At 40.8% G+C, this 19,215-nt stretch overlaps 1 protein-coding gene across 2 annotated transcripts; it reads left to right on the forward strand.

The window, feature by feature from the left end:
• Nucleotides 1–10,293: 10,293 nt before the first annotated feature.
• LOC113051402 (low choriolytic enzyme-like) lies at nucleotides 10,294–12,972 on the forward strand. Of its 2 annotated transcripts, XM_026215123.1 has the most exons (10): nucleotides 10,294–10,358; nucleotides 10,725–10,809; nucleotides 10,997–11,000; nucleotides 11,148–11,213; nucleotides 11,304–11,447; nucleotides 11,784–11,901; nucleotides 12,088–12,266; nucleotides 12,354–12,435; nucleotides 12,518–12,642; nucleotides 12,856–12,972. In XM_026215123.1, coding segments are annotated over exons 2-10 (792 nt in total). In that variant the 5' UTR covers nucleotides 10,294–10,358; nucleotides 10,725–10,737; the 3' UTR covers nucleotides 12,858–12,972. The 2 variants fall into 2 exon arrangements, with proteins under 2 accessions (XP_026070908.1, XP_026070907.1); XM_026215122.1 differs by lacking the exon at nucleotides 12,856–12,972 and having other exon boundaries at nucleotides 12,518–12,650.
• The last annotated feature ends 6,243 nt before the right edge of the window (nucleotides 12,973–19,215 follow it).

Genomic DNA, 19,215 nt, shown 5'->3' on the forward strand with positions numbered 1-19,215 from the left:
TGACTCTGAAAGGTCAACGGTGACTAGCCTTGTCTCTGGAAAGTCCAAGGTGACTAACCCTGACTCTGGAAGGTCAATGGTGACTAACCCTGGCTCTGGAAGGTCAACGGTGACTAACCCTAACTCTGGAGGGTCCACGAGCACCTGACGCGACTCTGGAGGATTAACCGGAACCTGACTCAACTCTGAAAATTCAACGGTCACCTGACTCGACTCTGGAAGGTCAAGAGGAACTAGCCCTGACTCTGGAAGGTTAACGGTGACTAACCCTGACTCTGGAAAGTCGACGGTGACTAACCCTGACTCTATAAGGTCGACGGTGACTAACCCTGACTCTGGAAGGTCGACAATGACTAACCCTGACTCTGGAGGGTCCATGAGCACCTGACTCGACTTTGGAGGGTTCACGAGCACCTGACTTGACTCTGAAGGGTCAATCGGAACCTGACTCAACTCTGGAAAGTCAATGGGCACCTGACTCGACTCTGGAAGGTCAACAGGAAACTGACTTGATTCTTGGGAATCAACTGGAACGTGACTCGACTCTTGAGGGTCAACCGGAACCTGACCTCACTCTGGATGGTCAACAGGAGCCTGACTTGACTCTGGATAATCAACTGGAATTTGACTTGACTCTAGAAGGTCAACAGGAAGTAGCCCTGACTCTTGAAGGTCAACGGTAACTAACCCTGACTCTGGAAGGTCGACGATGACTAACCCTGACTCTGGAGGGTCCATGAACACCTGACTTGACTCTGGAGGTTCAACGGGCACCCCTGACTCGACTCTGGAAGGTCAACAGGAATCTGACTCAACTCTGGAGGGTCAACGGGAATATGGCTTGACTCTGGAAGGTCAACCGGAACCTGACTCAACTCTGGAGGGTCAACGGGAACCTGACTCAACCTGAGCTGGCAGCCATCTTGCACTGTGGTGCTGGACTGGGGACCACTTTGTGCTGTGGCGCTGTGCTGGTGACCATCTTGCCTCATGGCGCTGGACTGGGGAGCACTTTGTGCTGTGGCGCTGTGCTGGTGACCATCTTGCCTCGTGGCGCTGGGTTGGCGGCCATCTTGTGCTGTGGTGCTGGGCTGGCGGCCATCTTGCCTTGTGGCGCTGGGTTGGCGGCCATGCTGCGCAGCGGCGCTGGGTTTGCGGCCATCTTGTGCAGCGGCACTGGACTGACGGCCATCTTGCGCAGCGGCGCTGGCTCAGCCGATTTGTGCCTCCTCTCCCCTCTTTGTCCACAATGGGGAGACGGCGGTTCCCATCCGGACCCCAAAACAATGCAGTTTGTGTAATATGATAAATCGTCTATAAGCAGTTTTGCTTGATGTGTGAAAACAAACCTCATAAGCCTTTGTGGAAACTCAGGTGTGCTGGCATAATACGCCTGACAAAATCTGATTGGTTCTCACATGCATCAAGCTAGTGTGTCTGTGCATTTGTTTACAAGTTCTGGGGCCTGTACCATGAAGCTGGATTACCTGGCAAGGCAGTTAAGTTTCAGTTTAGTTTGTACCAGTAGGTTTTTGGTACCATGTAAGTGGCTTATTTAAAACTTGAAATGGTTATTTAAAGGTTCATTACATGCAGAACTAGTTCTATTTAGAACCATAGCGTCCTGAAAAAACATTTTAATGCTGAAATGGTTCTCTGTGTCGCCCTTTTTTTTTTAAAGTGAAGTGAAGTGACATTCAGCCAAGTATGGTGACCAGTACTCAGAATTCCTGCTCTGCATTTAACCCATCCAAAGGGCATTTCAGTTTATTATTACCAGTACACTATTTCAGTTTTATAAAGTTTCGTTCATTATTATTGAAACAAATGTAATTCCATAACTATTGGTTTAATATAAATAATTCTAAAGTTGTATTTTAAATTCTAAAATAATATTTTAAATACACCAACAATATTAAATTAAAATAATACACGTACACACACTTTCATGTATTATAATGTACTTTAATGTATTATCCTGTGTACAAATACTTCCTTAAGTACTTTTAAGAACATACAAACTCTTGACCAAAATAACACAAAAAATAAAATAAAATAAAATAAAGATCAGTGAAATGCTGTAAAAGAACTACTTTAATCATAATCATAAAGTGAAGAAGCACATTAAAGTGAAGCTTAAAATATATTGTAACTGTACCTAGAAAAGTATAAAAATGTATTTTAAATAACACAATGAAGTACAATTAAATTACACTAAAGATACTTTAAGTTGTTCCATTACAACACTACTAAATATATTAAAATATATCGCAATTAGCTTAAAGTAGATTTTTACATATTTTAAAGAGCACTTATCATACTTAAAGTCAAAATAACACATTTATTATGCTCTTAGTATAGTATAATAAAATAATAAGTGTAAAAAAAACTTATTTTTCTTTACCTAGGGCAGCAGAAAGCATATACACATTTTATTAAAACATAAAATTATACTATTTACAACTTTGAATAATCCTGTAATTAATAAAGGACATTTTAAAAACAAGTATAAAACCCTGGGCTTGGAAAGCACTAATCGTGATTAAATCGATTCGCATCTTAAATCGTTAACTACCTGAAATAATTTAAAATACATTAAATTCTTTCAGGATCATTATCTGATGGAGAGGAAAAGGTAAATAGCGTAGTGTTTTTTTTTTTTTTTTTTTTAAGGAAAATTAGATGAAGTTTTCACACTGAAGGAGAAGTGATCTCACCCCAAAGAACTATAAGACATGCCAGGAAATGCCTAATATGGACAAAGGCATCTATCGCTGCAGCTAAGCTGAATAAAAAGTATAATGGACTGGTGAAATGTTAAGACAATAAACACACACACACACACACACACACAAATTATGAATGATGCAGTGCTAATTGACATATAACTTATTACAGTACAGAAACTATAAAAAATATTTCCCACCTTATTCTGTGCAGAAAATGTAAAGATTTGTTGTATATAAAACAGTATAAAAAACAATCAGACAAAATAACTATTAGGAAAAAATTATAGATTATAAATGATTGATTATTGGCCAGCAGTGAATTCATTTTTTATAGCAAGTTCAAATTAAGAGATAAGAAAATAATTTCTTAATAAAAATAAATAAATAATACATACATACATTAATTTATTGTATTTGACTTTTCTGTCACTTCTGAAATGATGGCTATGCCCCTGGAGTGTCAAGATGTTAGCCTATACATAATACTTTTAAAGCTCTTTTTTTAATCTTCGATTACAAAAATTACTATATATGCCTTATCATTGCATCATTAATCTCTTATCTAACAATGGACAAAAGTGGGGTTTTTTTTCCTCTAACCATAAAGGTTGCTGTGTAATTTGCCCCCTGACTAAGCATTTAAAGAATTTTGGGGAAGTATTAAAATAATTCTGGGGATGCACTTAAAGAATCAAAACATTAATAGAATCTAATCTAATTTAATTGTGCATCAAATCAAAGTGAATCATTCTGAATTTGTAAAAATCTTTCTTGAATCGAATCGAAATCCTATGAATTAAATCAATTCGCTTTCTACACAGAGATTAATAGCACAAATACTAATGCAAGGGCACAGTGAAGTTATTGTAATATAGCAATTATTGCTACTACACAAGACTTTTAACAGTACAGTAAATTCAGTGCCTGTCATTCAATTAATATGAAAACAATATGCATTTTTTTCTAGATATGCAGGGGTTTAAATGTAGTGGCATACACAATAGGTATTAGTGCTAGATAGCTACAACATCCAAACTAATGGATGATTAAATCCAAGAAAGCAAATTAACTGGAAATTGAACACAAGTAAGGATGACAGGATACTTAAAGAAGTAAAAACTCTTACCGTTTCTGAATCATCTGCATGTGAAGGCACCATACTGTGACAGGGAAATTCACACCTGTTCTTGATTGAAGGTTACACAAGACTAAACGCACTGACTAAAGTAAAAAACTTGGATGTTTATCATGTTCAAACGTTTCAAAGATAATGTTTCTATTCATACCAGCATGTTCTGTTTTGAGCCTTCCCAACCCTGAACATGTGGCCGCAGCTAGAACTCAAGACTCATAAATGACATTGTGAAGTACATTTATATTATTGTGTTTGCATGATTTATTTATTTTTTTTGGCATCTTTTGTGTGCAAAGGCAAGTGAGTGTGAACGGATAATTTTCTCAGACTCCCATGACTTGGATTCTCCTAAATCCAGCTTCTGTGTTCATTTAAAGAGTGGTATCATTAAAAAAATAATACATCAGCATTCAGTCCTGCAGTGGGTAAGAATCGTGCACAAAACCAGTTGCTACGGTGTGTCACTAACTGAATAGAAGTAAAATAAATAAATTAATATATTATATAGATACCTACATTTAATATTATATGGCATACACTTTTCTGGTGGACAGAATATGGTGGACAGAATATAAAATTATAACATATCTTCATGACTCTTTAAAGTGCCTATTCTGATTCCCATTCATGCAGTTTCTAGACTTTTTGAACTGAACAGGAAATGAAAAAAGGAAATGCGGGGCTTGTCTTTCTCTCATTATAGGTTTTTGTCTGCCATGTTTGTGACCAAGGTTTCTTTTGGCCTGTTGGCCATGCTGCTGGTTTTCTCAGCTGAGGGGAAGGAAACACTGTCACAGCCGGGATACAAGGAAACACGGTGAGAGAACCAAGTGCAGGTATGTCATTTATTCAGGGTAAATCAAAAAAAAAAAAAACAGTCCATGCAGGGGTCATAACCAAAAGATCAATCCTGAACATAAACTGACAAGGACAAAAAGCAAGATCCAGACTTGAGACGGATGTGACTATCAAACAAGGACTCCGTGACACATACTAAGACAGACCAGGTTAAATACACAAGGAGAGACAAACGCTAATGGGAAACCGACAGAGTCTGGTGATTGGTAATTAGTGACAGCTGGGTGCAATAATTAAGCAGGGACGTGAGGAATGTGATTAATGAAGTGACAGACACCATGGGAAAAGAGGACATCTAGTGGACACCCAGGGAACCCAACCCAGACACTGTGACAATACCCCCCCTCTACGGAGCGGCTCCCAGATGCTCCACGACAAGACACAACACAGAGATCAGGAGGGAGGAGGACCGGAGGAGGTTCAGGGGGAGGGACGGAGGGCCAGGCTCACAGAGGGGAACAGACAGAAAACAAGAAACACAAAACAAAAGTCCATAAAGTACATCACGTGGCGCCCACCAGGGAAGAACAGAAGACCACCACAACCATGTGATCAGGGCGGAAGCCCCCCCAGGGCAGTGCAGAAGACTACCACAACCTTGTGATCGAGGCCAGCGTCCCCCAGGGCGGAGCAGAAGACCACCATACCCCTGTTGTCAAGGCGGAAGCCCTCCAGGACGGAGCAGAAGACAACCACAACCGTGTGGTCAGGGTGGAAGCCCTCCAGGGCGGAGCAGAAGACCACCACAACCATGTGGTCAGGGCGGAAGCCCTCCAGGGCGGAGCAGAAGACCACCACAACCGTGTGGTCGAGACGGATGCCCCCCAGGGTGGAACAGAAGGCCACCACCTCTTTGTGGTCGAGGCGGAAGCCCCCCAGGGTGGAGCAGAAGACCACCACATCCTTGTGGTCGAGGCCGAAGGCCCCCAGGGCGGAGCAGAAGACCACCACAACCGTGTGATCGGACCAACAGGAGGACGAAACTCTGGCAATCCCATGGTGTACATACTGGACTCCAGAAGATCGATGCTGACCCGACACTGCTCATGAAGATTCTTGGTGACTTGCATTTGTACATGAAGATCATTGGTGACTTGTATTTGTACATGAAGATCATTGGTGACTTGTATTTGCTCATGAAGATCAATAGTGACTTGCCTTTGTTCAGGAAGATCAGTGGTGACTTGCCTTTGTTCATGAAGATCACCAGTTACTTGACTCAGTCCTTGAAGATCACCAGTGACTTGACTCTGTCCTTGAAGATCACAGTGACTTGACTCGGTCCTTGAAGATCACCAGTGACTTGACTTGACTCTGAAAGGTCAACGGTGACTAGCCTTGTCTCTGGGAAGTCCATGGTACCTAGCCCTGGCTCAGGAAGGTCATCAGTGGCTAGCCCTGACTCTGGAAGGTCAGCGGTGACTAGCCCTGACTCTGGAGGGTCAGCGGTGACTAGCCCTGACTCTGGAAGGTCATCGGTGACTAGCCCTGACTCTGAAAGGGTCCACGAACACCTGACTCGACTCTGGAGAGTTCCCTGGAACCTAACTCAACTCTGGGGGGGTCACCAGGAACCTGACTCGACCCTGGGGGGTCACCAGGAACCTGGCTCGACTCTGGAGAGTTCACTGGAACCTGACTCGACCCTGGAGAATTCACTAGAACCTGACACGACTCTAGAGAGTTCACTGGAACCTGACTCGCCTCTGGGGGGTCAACTGGAACCTGACTCGCCTCTGGAGGATCAACTGGAACCTGGCTCGACTCTGGGGGGTCAACAGGAACCTGGCTCGACTCTGGGGGGTCAACAGGAACCTGGCTCGACTCTGGGGGGTCAACAGGAACTTGGCTCGACTCTGGGGGGTCAACTGGAACCTGACTCGCCTCTGGAGGATCAACTGGAACCTGGCTCGACTCTGGGGGGTCAACAGGAACCTGGCTCGACTCTGGGGGGTCAACAGGAACTTGGCTCGACTCTGGGGGGTCAACAGGAACTTGGCTCGACTCTGGGGGGTCAACAGGAACCTGGCTCGACTCTAGGGATAAACAGGAACCTGGCTCGACTCTGGAGAGTTCACTGGAACCTGACTCGACTCTGGAGAGTTCAATAGAACCTGACTCGACTCTGGAGAGTCAACTGGAACCTGACTCGACTCTGAAGGGTCAACTGGAACTTGACTCGACTCTGGAGAGTTCACTGGAACCTGACTCGACTGCAGAGGGTCAGCTGTGACTGTCGTCCTGTGCAGCGGCGTTGGGCAAGCAGCCTTCTTGGGCCATGACTCTGGACAGGTGGCCATCTGGTGCTGTGGCACTGGGCTGGCAGCCATCTTGTGCTGTGGCGCTGGATTGACGGCCATCTTGGGCTGTGGCACTGGATTGACGGCCATCTTGGGCCATGACTCGGGACAGGCGGCCATCTTGGACCGTGGTTCTGGACCGGTGGCCAACTTGGGCATTGGCGCTAGAGGAGTGGCCATCTTGCGCTGTGACACTGGGCTGGCAGCCATCTTGTGCTGTGGTGCTGGATTGGCGGCCATCTTGGGCCATGACTCTGGACGAGCGGCCATCTTGGGCCTTGGCGCCGGGTTAGCGGCCTGGGCTGGCGACCATCTTGGGCTGTGGTGCTGGCTCAGCAGCTGTGACGCGAACAGTCTTGGGAATCTCTAAGATCTTTGACAGCGTAGCGAAATAATCCAAGAATGAATCAGCGGCCATCTTGGGCGTTGGCGCTGAGCTGGCGGCCATCTTGCACCGTGGCGCTGGACTGGTGATCACCTTATGTTGTGATGCTGTGTTTGCGTCCTTCCTGCCTCATGGCGCTGAACTAGCGGTCATCATGGGCAGTGGCGCCACCGTGGCGGCCGTGCGCTTCCTCTCTCCTCTCCGTCCGCCATGGTGAGACGGTGGCTCTGATCCATCCCACACGAGCCCCGGGTCGAAGGGAGGCCATGGTTGACAGCGGTGCTGAATCTCCTCTCGACCACTCACTCCTCGGCGACCTCCCCTGGTCCCCCGGAAAACCACCAGGTGAATTCCCTCAAATCCATTCCTCGCCCGCTCTTCCTCATTCCTGAAAATAAACTGACAAGGACAAAAAGCAAGAACCAGACTAGAGACGGACGTGACTATCAAACAAGGACTCCGTGACACATACTAAGACAGACCGGGTTAAATACACAAGGAGAGACAAACGCTAATGGGAAACTGACAGAGTGTGATGATTGGTAATTAGTGACAGCTGGGTGCATTAATTAAGCAGGGACGTGAGGAATTTGATTAATGAAGTGACAGACACCGTGGGAAAAGAGGACATCTAGTGGTAAGTAATCACTAGTTTGCAAATGATGCATGCAATTTCTTTACATACTAACTCATGTAATATTGAAAAATATTATAAATATTAAATGTAATACAATTGCATTGACATCATTTAATGTTTTAGTGTTTCTTTTTCATGTCCATTTTGTGTGGGAACTGAATGAAGTAATGGTTCATTAGTGAGTGTGTTGATGTATTTTTATTATAGTTGCTGAGGACAAGTCTGCTCAGCTGTCTGTGTCTGAACTGCTGCACAGAGCCAACAGAGGCATCAGTACGTTCTCACCACATACTCACCAATACACATCAATGTACTGCACCTGTTCTTTACTAAACGATACCAAATGAACTGTCTATGTGTTAGTTCCTAAACCTGATGAGCCCAAGCTAATGGATGACATTGCACATAGCAACCCCTGACCTTTCCCCTTTCAGCCTCCCGTGAGCTGGAGATCATCAAGCGTAGTCTGGACTCTTTCTCTTACAGCACGTGTGTCCACTTCTTCCCCCGCAGCAATGAGAGAGACTATATCAGCATTGGGTTTCGCAGTGGGTAACACATAACACAATCAAAACCAAAATCAGAAAAACATCACAAGCCAATCCAGAATTTGTTTCAAGACAATCCAAAAAGTACAGAAGACAAAAAATAAGGTTTGGATCTGCACCATGGGACTGCAAACAAACATGTTTAGAATAAGAATAAGAATCAGAGGAAGAAGCAGAATTCCATTAGAATGAGAAATACATCCCAGATGTAACTTATTGATGAAGAGATAAAGATAACATTCTGAGATGGGTAAAAAAATAATTAATATTTTATGGATTTCTGTTTTACAGATGCTACTCATATGTTGGTCGTCAAGGTTACAGCCAGACTTTGTCTCTGGCCTGTAATGGCTGTCTTTACCACAGCACTGTGCAGCATGGGTCGCCGTGATTTTACCAAGTAAGACATGTTCCTGGATCAACATCTTTTGATGATCCTGAATCAACATTATTAACCAAAAATATAGATTAAACCCAATCTCTACCCCTAAACCTAACCCTACCCATAATTTATTCCTAAAATCAGAGGGAATTATAGCTGATTAACAAGAGTGTAGAATAACCTAACCCTGTTTTTAAGCCTAAAACAGATATTTCTTATGTAAAGAAAATATGAGTTTATAGTTATAGTTATCTTTTTACTGAATTGATGCGGGAACAAATAGTTTCCAAAGTTCAGTAGGCCAATCAATCATCTGAAACACTGAATTACACTGTAGAGCTGTTGGGTCACATGTGTTGAGAAATGTCATGCTTGCATCATGTCTTTAAACACAGAAGGTGGGTGGTATTATTGTGTAAAATGTGACCAAACTGTTCACATTCTCAACCCTTCTGACCATCTGTGGAATCACACACTGTCAAAACTAGGAAACCTCAAACAACTGCTGTTGCACCAAATATCTTGCTTTTCATATCTATACTAACCGCATGATTTCAAGATTGAGTGTGTTTTGGATACAACCGTTTGGTAACCAAGAAATTAATGTTGCTTAATTAACTCCGTTGCAACTGGTTTGAAAAAATATTACAAGAGATTTGAGAGTTTGAGAGTTTCTGCAAATTGTCCAGAATTAATTTGGATTCAATAACTACACATTTAACTAAACATGTATGTTAGCAACAGCCAAAAATCTATTAGTCATGGCATTTTATTATCTGATGTTTAAAAAACAAATAAAGTATCAGTTCATCAAGTAGGACGTACACTTATTTTGCTCTTCCAGACTCCAATGAGCTGGAGATTCCAGTGTTTAGATTCTTCAAAATACAGCTCCTGGATCCATTTGATGAGAGGAAAGAGATTACAACTGCATTCAGCCGTGTAGTTTTACCACAGAACCTGCATTCAAAAACATCAGAAAGAATCACAACATTAATATTTGTTGAAATAATGGCAAATTAGATTTAAGAAGAAAAAATAAAAGAAAACATTTGTAACAGATGATACAGATGAGAGATATAAAACCAGAGACAAAAGAATAACTGAAATCATTTTCCAATATATGTATTAAGTTACAAAATAATTTGTATAACAAATGAATAAATACTAAATTAATATTATATAATTATATCACAAGTGTTTACTCGCTGGGATTTCATCAGGTTTGTGTGTGACGTGAGGGAATTTCACACCTGTTCTCCTTCAAACAACGTGTCAGCATGTCTACCGTACTTCTGGCCATATCAGTAAAGATCGTATAGATACGGTATCGGTATAAAACCTACGTGTGGCTGTAGTGTGGCACTGGCTTTGGAAATCTACGGTAAGAGAGCTGGAATGTTTCCCCTCTCTGTGTTTAAAGCAATATATATTTCAACAAGTTGTAACATTGTTTGAGGATTAGTTGAGGAAAGATACTTGTTTATAATGATCATACAGTATGTGATTCTAATGCAGATCAGAAATCTATAAGTAGTTATGTTGAATATCATTGTTATGGTGTCCACCCTGTGATGGACTGACCACATCTCCAGGGTGTTTTCCTGCCTTTGCCCAGTGACTACATAGAATAAGAGGGTAGAAAATGGATGGATATTATGAAATGTTGATAAGTATTAGTAAAAGAGCTGAAGTTGACCTTCATTTGAGGCACTCTGCCTAAACAGCTGTGCCCTGGTTCTTTCTACAGGTCTTTGGACACCATGTTTTTGACCAGGGTGACTTTTGGCCTGCTGGCCCTGCTTCTCGTCTTCTCTGTTAGAGCTGAGGAGATGGTAAGACTTTTATATCAGTATGTTGTAAATGATGCATGCAAAATCATTGCATTATGCATTATGCACACATCTCTCTGATACTAATTATTGTTAGAATTGAGAATGTAAAATGATGAGTTTGACTTGGGGAAATGTTTCTTTTTCATGTCCCTTTTGTGTGTGGTGTTCTGGCATAACTCACACGTAGCCTGGTAAGTCAAATACTCCAGCAGCTCCGACTTTACATACTCTATAAGACTGTAAGAAATGAAACAATTTAGCAAAGGCTAACTGTTTCTGCATGATGAACGTCAAAGTAATGGTTCATTAGTGAATGTGTTGATGTATTTTTATTATAGTTGCTGAGGACAAGTCTGCTCAGCTGTCTGTGTCTGAACTGCTGCACAGAGCCAACAGAGGCATCAGTACGTTCTCACCACATACTCACCAATACACATCAATCTGCTGCACCTGTTCTTTACTAAACGATACCAAATGAACTGTTTATGTGTTAGTTCCTGAACCTGATGAGCCCAAGCTAATGGATGACATTGCTGTGGATGAGAGAAATGCTGATCCCTGCACCTCCCTTGGCTGCCTCTGGCAGAAATCCGGTGACGGAAGGATTTATGTGCCTTACGTCATCGCCAACCACTATTGTAAGCCACTAGTATTATGATTTATGTTTTCATTTATAGCCCAAAGAGAATAAAGAATAGGACAGGTTCATGGCACTTTAAAATTTACTATGGGTAGGAGACCTTGAGTGCAATGTAATTCACATCGGATAAAAGTATCTACCAAAAATAAATGTATGCAAGTTATCTTTTAAAACCTGATGACAAGATGTAAAGCTTCTTTCATTACAGTAGCTCTTTACTCTTCCTGATTTTAGGGCAGAGACTAACACTCAAGTCTTATTATTAGTGCCAAAGCCTGTGATTGTGAAACAAAGTAAATATTTCCATAGCAACCCCTGACCTTTGCCCTTTCAGCCTCCCGTGAGGTGGAGATCATCAAGCGTGGTCTGGACTCTTTCTCTTACAGCACGTGTATCCGCTTCTTCCCCCGCTACAATGAGAGAGACTATATCAGCATTGAGTCTCGCAGTGGGTATGAAGCAGAAACAAACTAGAGAATAGATTATAGTGGAAGTCAGAATGAACATTTCACATTATTGTAAAAAAACAAACAACAAAAAGACAGGTAGAAGCCTCAGAATGAGAATCACACTTACATTTAGAGTGATGTTAATGAAAATACATATGTGATCAAGAGATGGATTCTGTTGTTTTACAGATGCTACTCATATGTTGGCCGTCAAGGTTACAGCCAGACTGTGTCTCTGGCCCGTAATGGCTGTCTTTACCACAGCACTGTGCAGCATGAGCTTCTCCACGCTCTTGGCTTCAACCATGAACAGACCCGCAGTGACCGTGACAATCACATCCAAGTCATCTGGGAGAACATCAGTGATGGTACGCTGTTAATAACAAATCCATTTAGCGATCAGTCCAGTACTTTAATTCACATTTACTACACTAAATGTTTTATTTGCTCATTAGACATGAAGTACAACTTCAACAAAATCAACACCCTAAACCAGGGAACTCCCTATGACTACAGCTCTGTGATGCAGTACGAGAGGTGAGCGAGTCCTGTATAAGGAGATGTGGTTTCTCGGTGTGTAAGACTGTCATGTAATTGCTTCTGTCTCTTGCTCTGTCAGATATGCTTTCTCCAAGAATGGCCTCCCCACTATGATTCCCATTCCTAACAATAATGCTGCGCTGGGTACATCTACTGAGATGAGCCAGAATGACATCATCAGAATCAACAGGCTCTACGAGTGCTGTGAGTGACACATTACTACCTAGGCCCCACTATTTAGCACATGATGTATTAATAAGGTATGGCTAAGTGATTGAATGATTACATACATTATGATTGCATTGACTAGCAAATCTGTCATGATATATAAAAAAAAAAGAGAAAAAAGAAATTAACACAAAAATAAGTAAGGGGAACTTTAAAGTGATTGACTTTAGTGATTTCCCTGTCTTTTAGGAGCAGTGAAATTGCATTCCTCACCCAGAAATGCAGCTCAGAGAAAGCAATTTACTGAAGATCCAAAGTCTTATGAATGTTGTTGACTACTGTTCAAATAAAAAGTATTTGAGTGAGTTTCTGTTAAGAAATGCATCATTCATACTGCTTTTGAATAATATATTACATTTAATAATAAATGTAAAAATATTTAATATAAATTTGAAAAAGTGAATTGATCTGCTCTACGGGAGCGCGCGCTCTTCCGGCAGAAGTGCCCTTAGGACCCATATAAGGAAATTCCGCTCCATCTAACGTCACACAGACCCATACTCGAAAAAAACTTTCTGAAACTTGTGAAAAAAACGGAAGAGGTTTTTTTGGAACAAAAATACTACTTCAAACGTACAACTTAATTTTTGAAACTTTGTCCATGTTTAGCATGGGAATCCAACTCTTTAACAGTGTAAAAAACTCAGTATGCATTAAAAAGCATTTCACCCCCCCCCCCCCCCCCCCTTTAATGTTAAATTCTACTGACTAAAATGGTTTGTGCTTAATAAATACAGACGTAAGTCACATCTTTGCTGTTAATTTGATAGAATCGATCTTGGCGCAATTCATCAATGGCTGCTATGCTGTTCCCTTTCGAACGGTATCTCCCATTGTGTTAATCACATGGACACTTTGGGGGATGAAATACCCACTACTCCACACCTCTACGCATTCCTGGCCACCTGGTAAGAGAGCACCAAAGTTATGGTAAACATTAACAGATGTGCCAAACAACCACAGGGCGAAAGAGGAGCATCGAGATAAAACTTTTTCTCCTGCTAGATCCCGCCGATCACTCAAGCTCGAGCACAACGCCGGTTTCCACCATTCCTCAGCTGCAGCGGGACCCATGAATAGGGACTGGTGAGAGTGGAGCTTCCTTATGGAAAAATTTTCACAATGAGTGCATTCTGTACCCTTGAGCACTGAGCGTGTGTGCTCCACGCTGAGACACATGTGTGTCCTCAGGTGTCAAATATTAACGCCTTCTGAAGACTAAATGCAGATGACGTGCATTAAAGGTGCCCCTTTATTCTCCGGGGACTTCGCTAATGATGTCACATGGGGTGTGTGGTCCAATCAATTAAAAAAGTGTTTTCACACATGCTTCAGACACCGGGCATGCTGATGGCATTCCTAAAAAAAAGCGCTGAGTACCCTAGAAGGGGCACACTTATATTATTTTGCACTTTTAAATTTTTTTGCTAGTTTTTGCATGTTCAAATCATGAAACAGCTTTGTGTTGCCTGACATTGATGATGCATAAATTGACTGATGCTTCCACACAGTTTGCAGTGCAGCTGCAATATCAATAATATAACTTTTTCATCTCTTAGAAATGATCTGGATTTTTTTTTTTACCTGTATTTTCAAAACAGAAGAAGCTAACCAACAGTCGTATATGTGTCACCTAGAATAACATCATAGAAGGTATGTGTTCATATCTTACCACAAACTACTCAACCTGTTGTTTCTTTCGATATATGTGAGTTTTGTACAATAAAAGATTTCACAAGGATTTCTAAAGCATCCTTTTATTTCAGAAATCACCAACTTTAATTATTTCTATATATTAAGACAAGTCAGTTAATTGAACAATTGTGGTGTGATGTGAAATTTGAAAGTGGATGTTTCCATCAGAGAGCATGTGACATTTATTCACCATTATTACATCCATTTTCTTGTGTAATAAATAAAAACCTTACCGACACTGATGCCTGTCCTTTTGATGACACCCTGTGGACTGGTTTGCTATTTTCCCAGCAAGATCATCTTTGTTTGATCTGACAGCATTTTCATGTAGTCAACAAAAATATGCTCCAATACACAGTTCTCATATTCAAAATTATGAGTGATCTTATCACTACAGTACTTACACAGCTTGTGAAAAATATTTTGTGGAGAAAACTACACTAAAATCCACCATAGTATTTTGAGACATGTTTTGTTCAAGTTCACACACCATCTGACTTCTGTGTTTCGAGTCTGTTTAGATGGTGTTTCATCAAAAGAGCTCACAACAGAGGAGAACCGTGTTTCACACTGGGTGCAAATTGGCTTAGTTATGAGGAAATTGAAGAAAATGACATGTTTAAATTACGTCGACATCACCGTGACCTACTGAATAAGGTGACGTCATCACAGCGTCTTGAGCAGAACCACTTTATGAGCAAACATATGGAAAGAAGCTAACAAATATATCTACAAAGTATGATAATACTTTATTTTGCCGTGAAATTTTAGTTTTAGTCCTCAAGTGTAGTGATTCTTTTGCTGTTGTTTTAGATTTCAGAAAATGACCACTGTTGTAGTAGTCAGAGAATGTGTTGGAGAATTGAGCAGCATGATTTAAATGTAGGATGAGATTCTGTCTGTTTCAGGAAAGAAAGGTACAGTTCCCTCTCTCCTGGCAGAGGGTGTGAAACAAATGCACGCGGGGGATGCATGAGGTGGTATGTGGCAGACTGCTGGTCTCTTAGCAACAGCACACGTACAGCAGAGATGAGAGATGAATGCTCTCTTCAAAGTAATATATCTTACATTTACTGTTGTGATGATATCACATTTAAAAAGAGATATAATGCTGGTAGTAAAAGAGGGATCTCCTCGTCTAAACTCAGATCACATATACAAGTGCTAAGCAGCTGACCTATAACCCCAATTTTATGAACAGCAACTGTCAAATTTTAATCAAAGCAAAAGATACTCCATGTTTGGGTGATTCTGTGACACGGAAGGTTCTTGATCCCTGTTTAATGACATTGTAAAAAGGATAGTTCACACAAAAGGAAAAGTCCTGTCAACATTTACTTGCCTTCATGTCATTGAAAGCCTGTATTATTTTTTGTGGAACAAAAAAAAAGATGATATTTTGAATCTATATATTCTGTCCCATAGAAGAAGAAAGTCATACAGATTTGGAATGACTTGATAAGTACATGATGACAAGATTTTCATTTTGGGGTGAACAGAGTGTGCCAGTGAAACAAACTCTTCACTATGAAATCACACACTAGGCTGAATTGTTACTGTATACATTTCATTTAATAATGATGGAATAATTATTCTTCCTGTTAATCAGTGTGGAACCGAGAAGCAGGATAATGTAGTTTTGATTTAATGAAAGTGACGTGACATTCAGCCAAGTATGGTGACCCATACTCAGAATTTGTGCTCTGCATTTAACCCATCCTAAGCGCACACACACACTGTGAACACACACCCGGAGCAGTGGGCAGCCAACCCGGGGAGCAGTTTGGGGTTCAGTGCCTTGCTCAAGGGCACCTAAGTCATGGTATTGAAGGTGGAGAGAGAACTGTACATTCACTCCCTCCACCTACAATTCCTGCCGGCCCAAGACTCAAACTCACAACCTTTCGATTGCCAATCCGACTCTCTAACCACCATAACCATTAGGCCACGACTTCCATGCTTTGATGCTTTAATGCTTTGATTTGTAAATGAGTAATGAACAAATTACCCACAAAAATAGGTCAGATGATAAAATGTGTGCACACAGAGTTTCATTACCTATTTACTCTCACCTACCAGACAATTAAAGAACACACACACACACACACACACCACATATTTTTACAGAGAGCACATTCTCTTTTTCATTAGCTTCTCCTTAAATAGATCAAATATCACAGAATATCATTCGTGGTATCCTCTGCAGTGTCTACAGCAGCTCCTCCTAGACGTCAGTGTGTTCCAGTTCACCCAATACTGCCCCTCTTCCTCCCCCATCTGCTCCTCAGGAGGTGAGAATGGGTTTGAGAAGTCCCCCTGAGGACTGGATCAGCTCCCTCCCTCTCTCTCTCTCTCTAATCTTTTGCGCTCACTCGTTCTCCCCCTCTGTCTCTCACTCTGTGGCAGATGGCAGTTTATCAGTGAGAACACAAGATCAAGTCTCAAACAAATGCTCATAACAATCACAAGTCCCAGAAGTCTTCTTCTCTATTAATTTCCATTTGGCTAGGAAGCTGTTGATTCGATTTTTTTGGAGGGCACTTTTTTTAGTCCTCCCCGTGAACACATCAATGAGATTTCCTGGCTTAGTGGGAGTCATGTCTTTGCTCTGATCTATAACATCAGTATTCTCTGATTGTGAGATGTGAAAAGACATATTTGTGTGAACAATTCAAAGCACATTTAACACAATGCAAATAATCCAAGTAATTTCAGAAATAGAAACCATAAACAAAATTATGAGTGGATCTTATTACTACTTACACAGCTTGTGAAAAATGTTTGTTTCTGTTTCTTTTGCAAAAAAAAAGAGGACAAAACTACATTTAAATCCACCATATCTGAGACATGTTTCATCAGACATATGGTTCTGTGTTTAATTAAAGGAACAGTTTGTCCAAAAATGAAAATACTGTTACCTCACCCAAATCTTTATGTATGTTGAACACAAAAGAAGAAATTTTGAAGAATGTGGGTAACCATATAGTTACTTCTTCTAGTTAACAGTTACTTCACTCACATTCCACAGTATGGAAAAAATACAGAAGAAGATAATTCATTTTTATTTTTAATTCCGCAACCTGTGTAGTTTGCTTGCAATTACTTCAGTTAAAGAGCCATAAATAGCCATACATTACTAAAAATAAATAAATCACAAAAAGAACATTCTTACTGACAGACCAGGGAAATTTCAAAGAAACTATCTGATGAGGCACAAACACATATTAAATAAAGACACAGTCACCCTGTTTGAAGTGACAAAAAGATGAGGTGAAAAAGAAAGAGAGAGTGGAGAGATGGAGATTGAGGTGAGAGATTTGCTGGTCTGTAGATTAAGCTTGAGAACATACACCTATTTATTCTATCGCTTTATTGCTCGCTTTCTCTGTCATTCCCTTTCTTTTTGAAGGAGTTATTTTGAGGCGTTGGAGAGAAAATGAGCAGTGTCAGAGAGAGGATGATGGGAAACTGGAGCTCAGGAAATTTGTTCCATCTAATCCCCGTAAATGGAGAGATCTGTCAAGGAAAATTCCCTCTCTGTCACTCACTCTTTTCATGATACACACACACAAACACACAGACACAGTTCTTGTCACGGATTGCTGCCATGAGGCATGAGGTTTGGCAACTCTCATTCCAGAGCAGCTTGTCATGGTCTGAGCGTGAAATCGAAGGGATGTATTACTGATTTCATGTTGCTCAGTTAACTTCCACTGGATGTCATGCTCATGTAGTGCTGCTAGCAATGCTAATAAGCTGAACAACAGTTTGTGTTTGCTTTCTGGCTAAACAGATACAGCATACTGTACTTATCACCTCGTGAACCAAAAGGTGGTTCATAGATCCTAGATTTTTTGTTTTTGTTTGGCAAAGTATTTTTTCTAGTGACAATTAGGAAGTCATGCTATTGATTTTTGTTACAAGTCATTATCATTTTGTAATTTTTTATTTAAAAACAGAAAAATTCTCCACCCAAAATGAAAATACTCTCATCATTTACTCACCTTCATGGTGTCACAGATGTATATGGCTTTCTCACAAATTAAGATTTTTAGAAAATAATCCCTCTCTGTGAGTCTAAAATAATGCAAGTGGACAATAACCCAAAAGCTGATGCTTCATATACAACACAGAGTGACCATAGTGGTACACCATATGACCTCAGTGAAAGATTCACTGTCATCTGGAGTAAAACAACAGATGTGTGAGAAAAATACTGATATTATTAACTTTTAACACTATAAACCATCAGTTTCTGCTCACTGTCATACATGCATTCATGATCAAGAAAATTAGCCCATAAATAGCTCATATTCAAGTCATCCTAGGTGTATATGACTTTCTTCTTACAGACGTAGCCAGTTGGAGTTCTCCAAACAATCTTCTTTGATCTTTCAAGATGTTTAATGGCACTCAGTGGGTGTTGCAGTGCATCAGTCCAAAAGAAGAGAAATAAAAATCACCCATCCTAAATATAAAAAAGTGCTTCACACGGCTCCAGGGGGTGAACAAAGTCATCCTGTAGCAAATCTATACAGTTTTTTTTTTAAAGAAAAAGAAATGTATTTAAAATAATAATCAGTTTAATGTAGCTTGTGCTTAGTGTTGTTCATGTTCCATGTACAAGTGTTGATGCAAGCTACATTGAAGTGATTATTAGATTTTGAATATGGATATTTTTGTTACAAAAATGCATCGATTCGCTACAGGATACCTTTGTTTACTTTTTATTATGGGTGGGCACTTTTTTATTTCACTTCTTTTGGACTGAGTGGCATGAAACAATTTGAAAGATCAATGACAATTTTAAATATAACTGACTGGATTCTTCTGAAAGAAGAAAGTCATATACAC

Source organism: Carassius auratus, chromosome 32 (assembly GCF_003368295.1).
Source record: "Carassius auratus strain Wakin chromosome 32, ASM336829v1, whole genome shotgun sequence".
NCBI classification, from domain to species: Eukaryota; Metazoa; Chordata; class Actinopteri; order Cypriniformes; family Cyprinidae; genus Carassius; species Carassius auratus.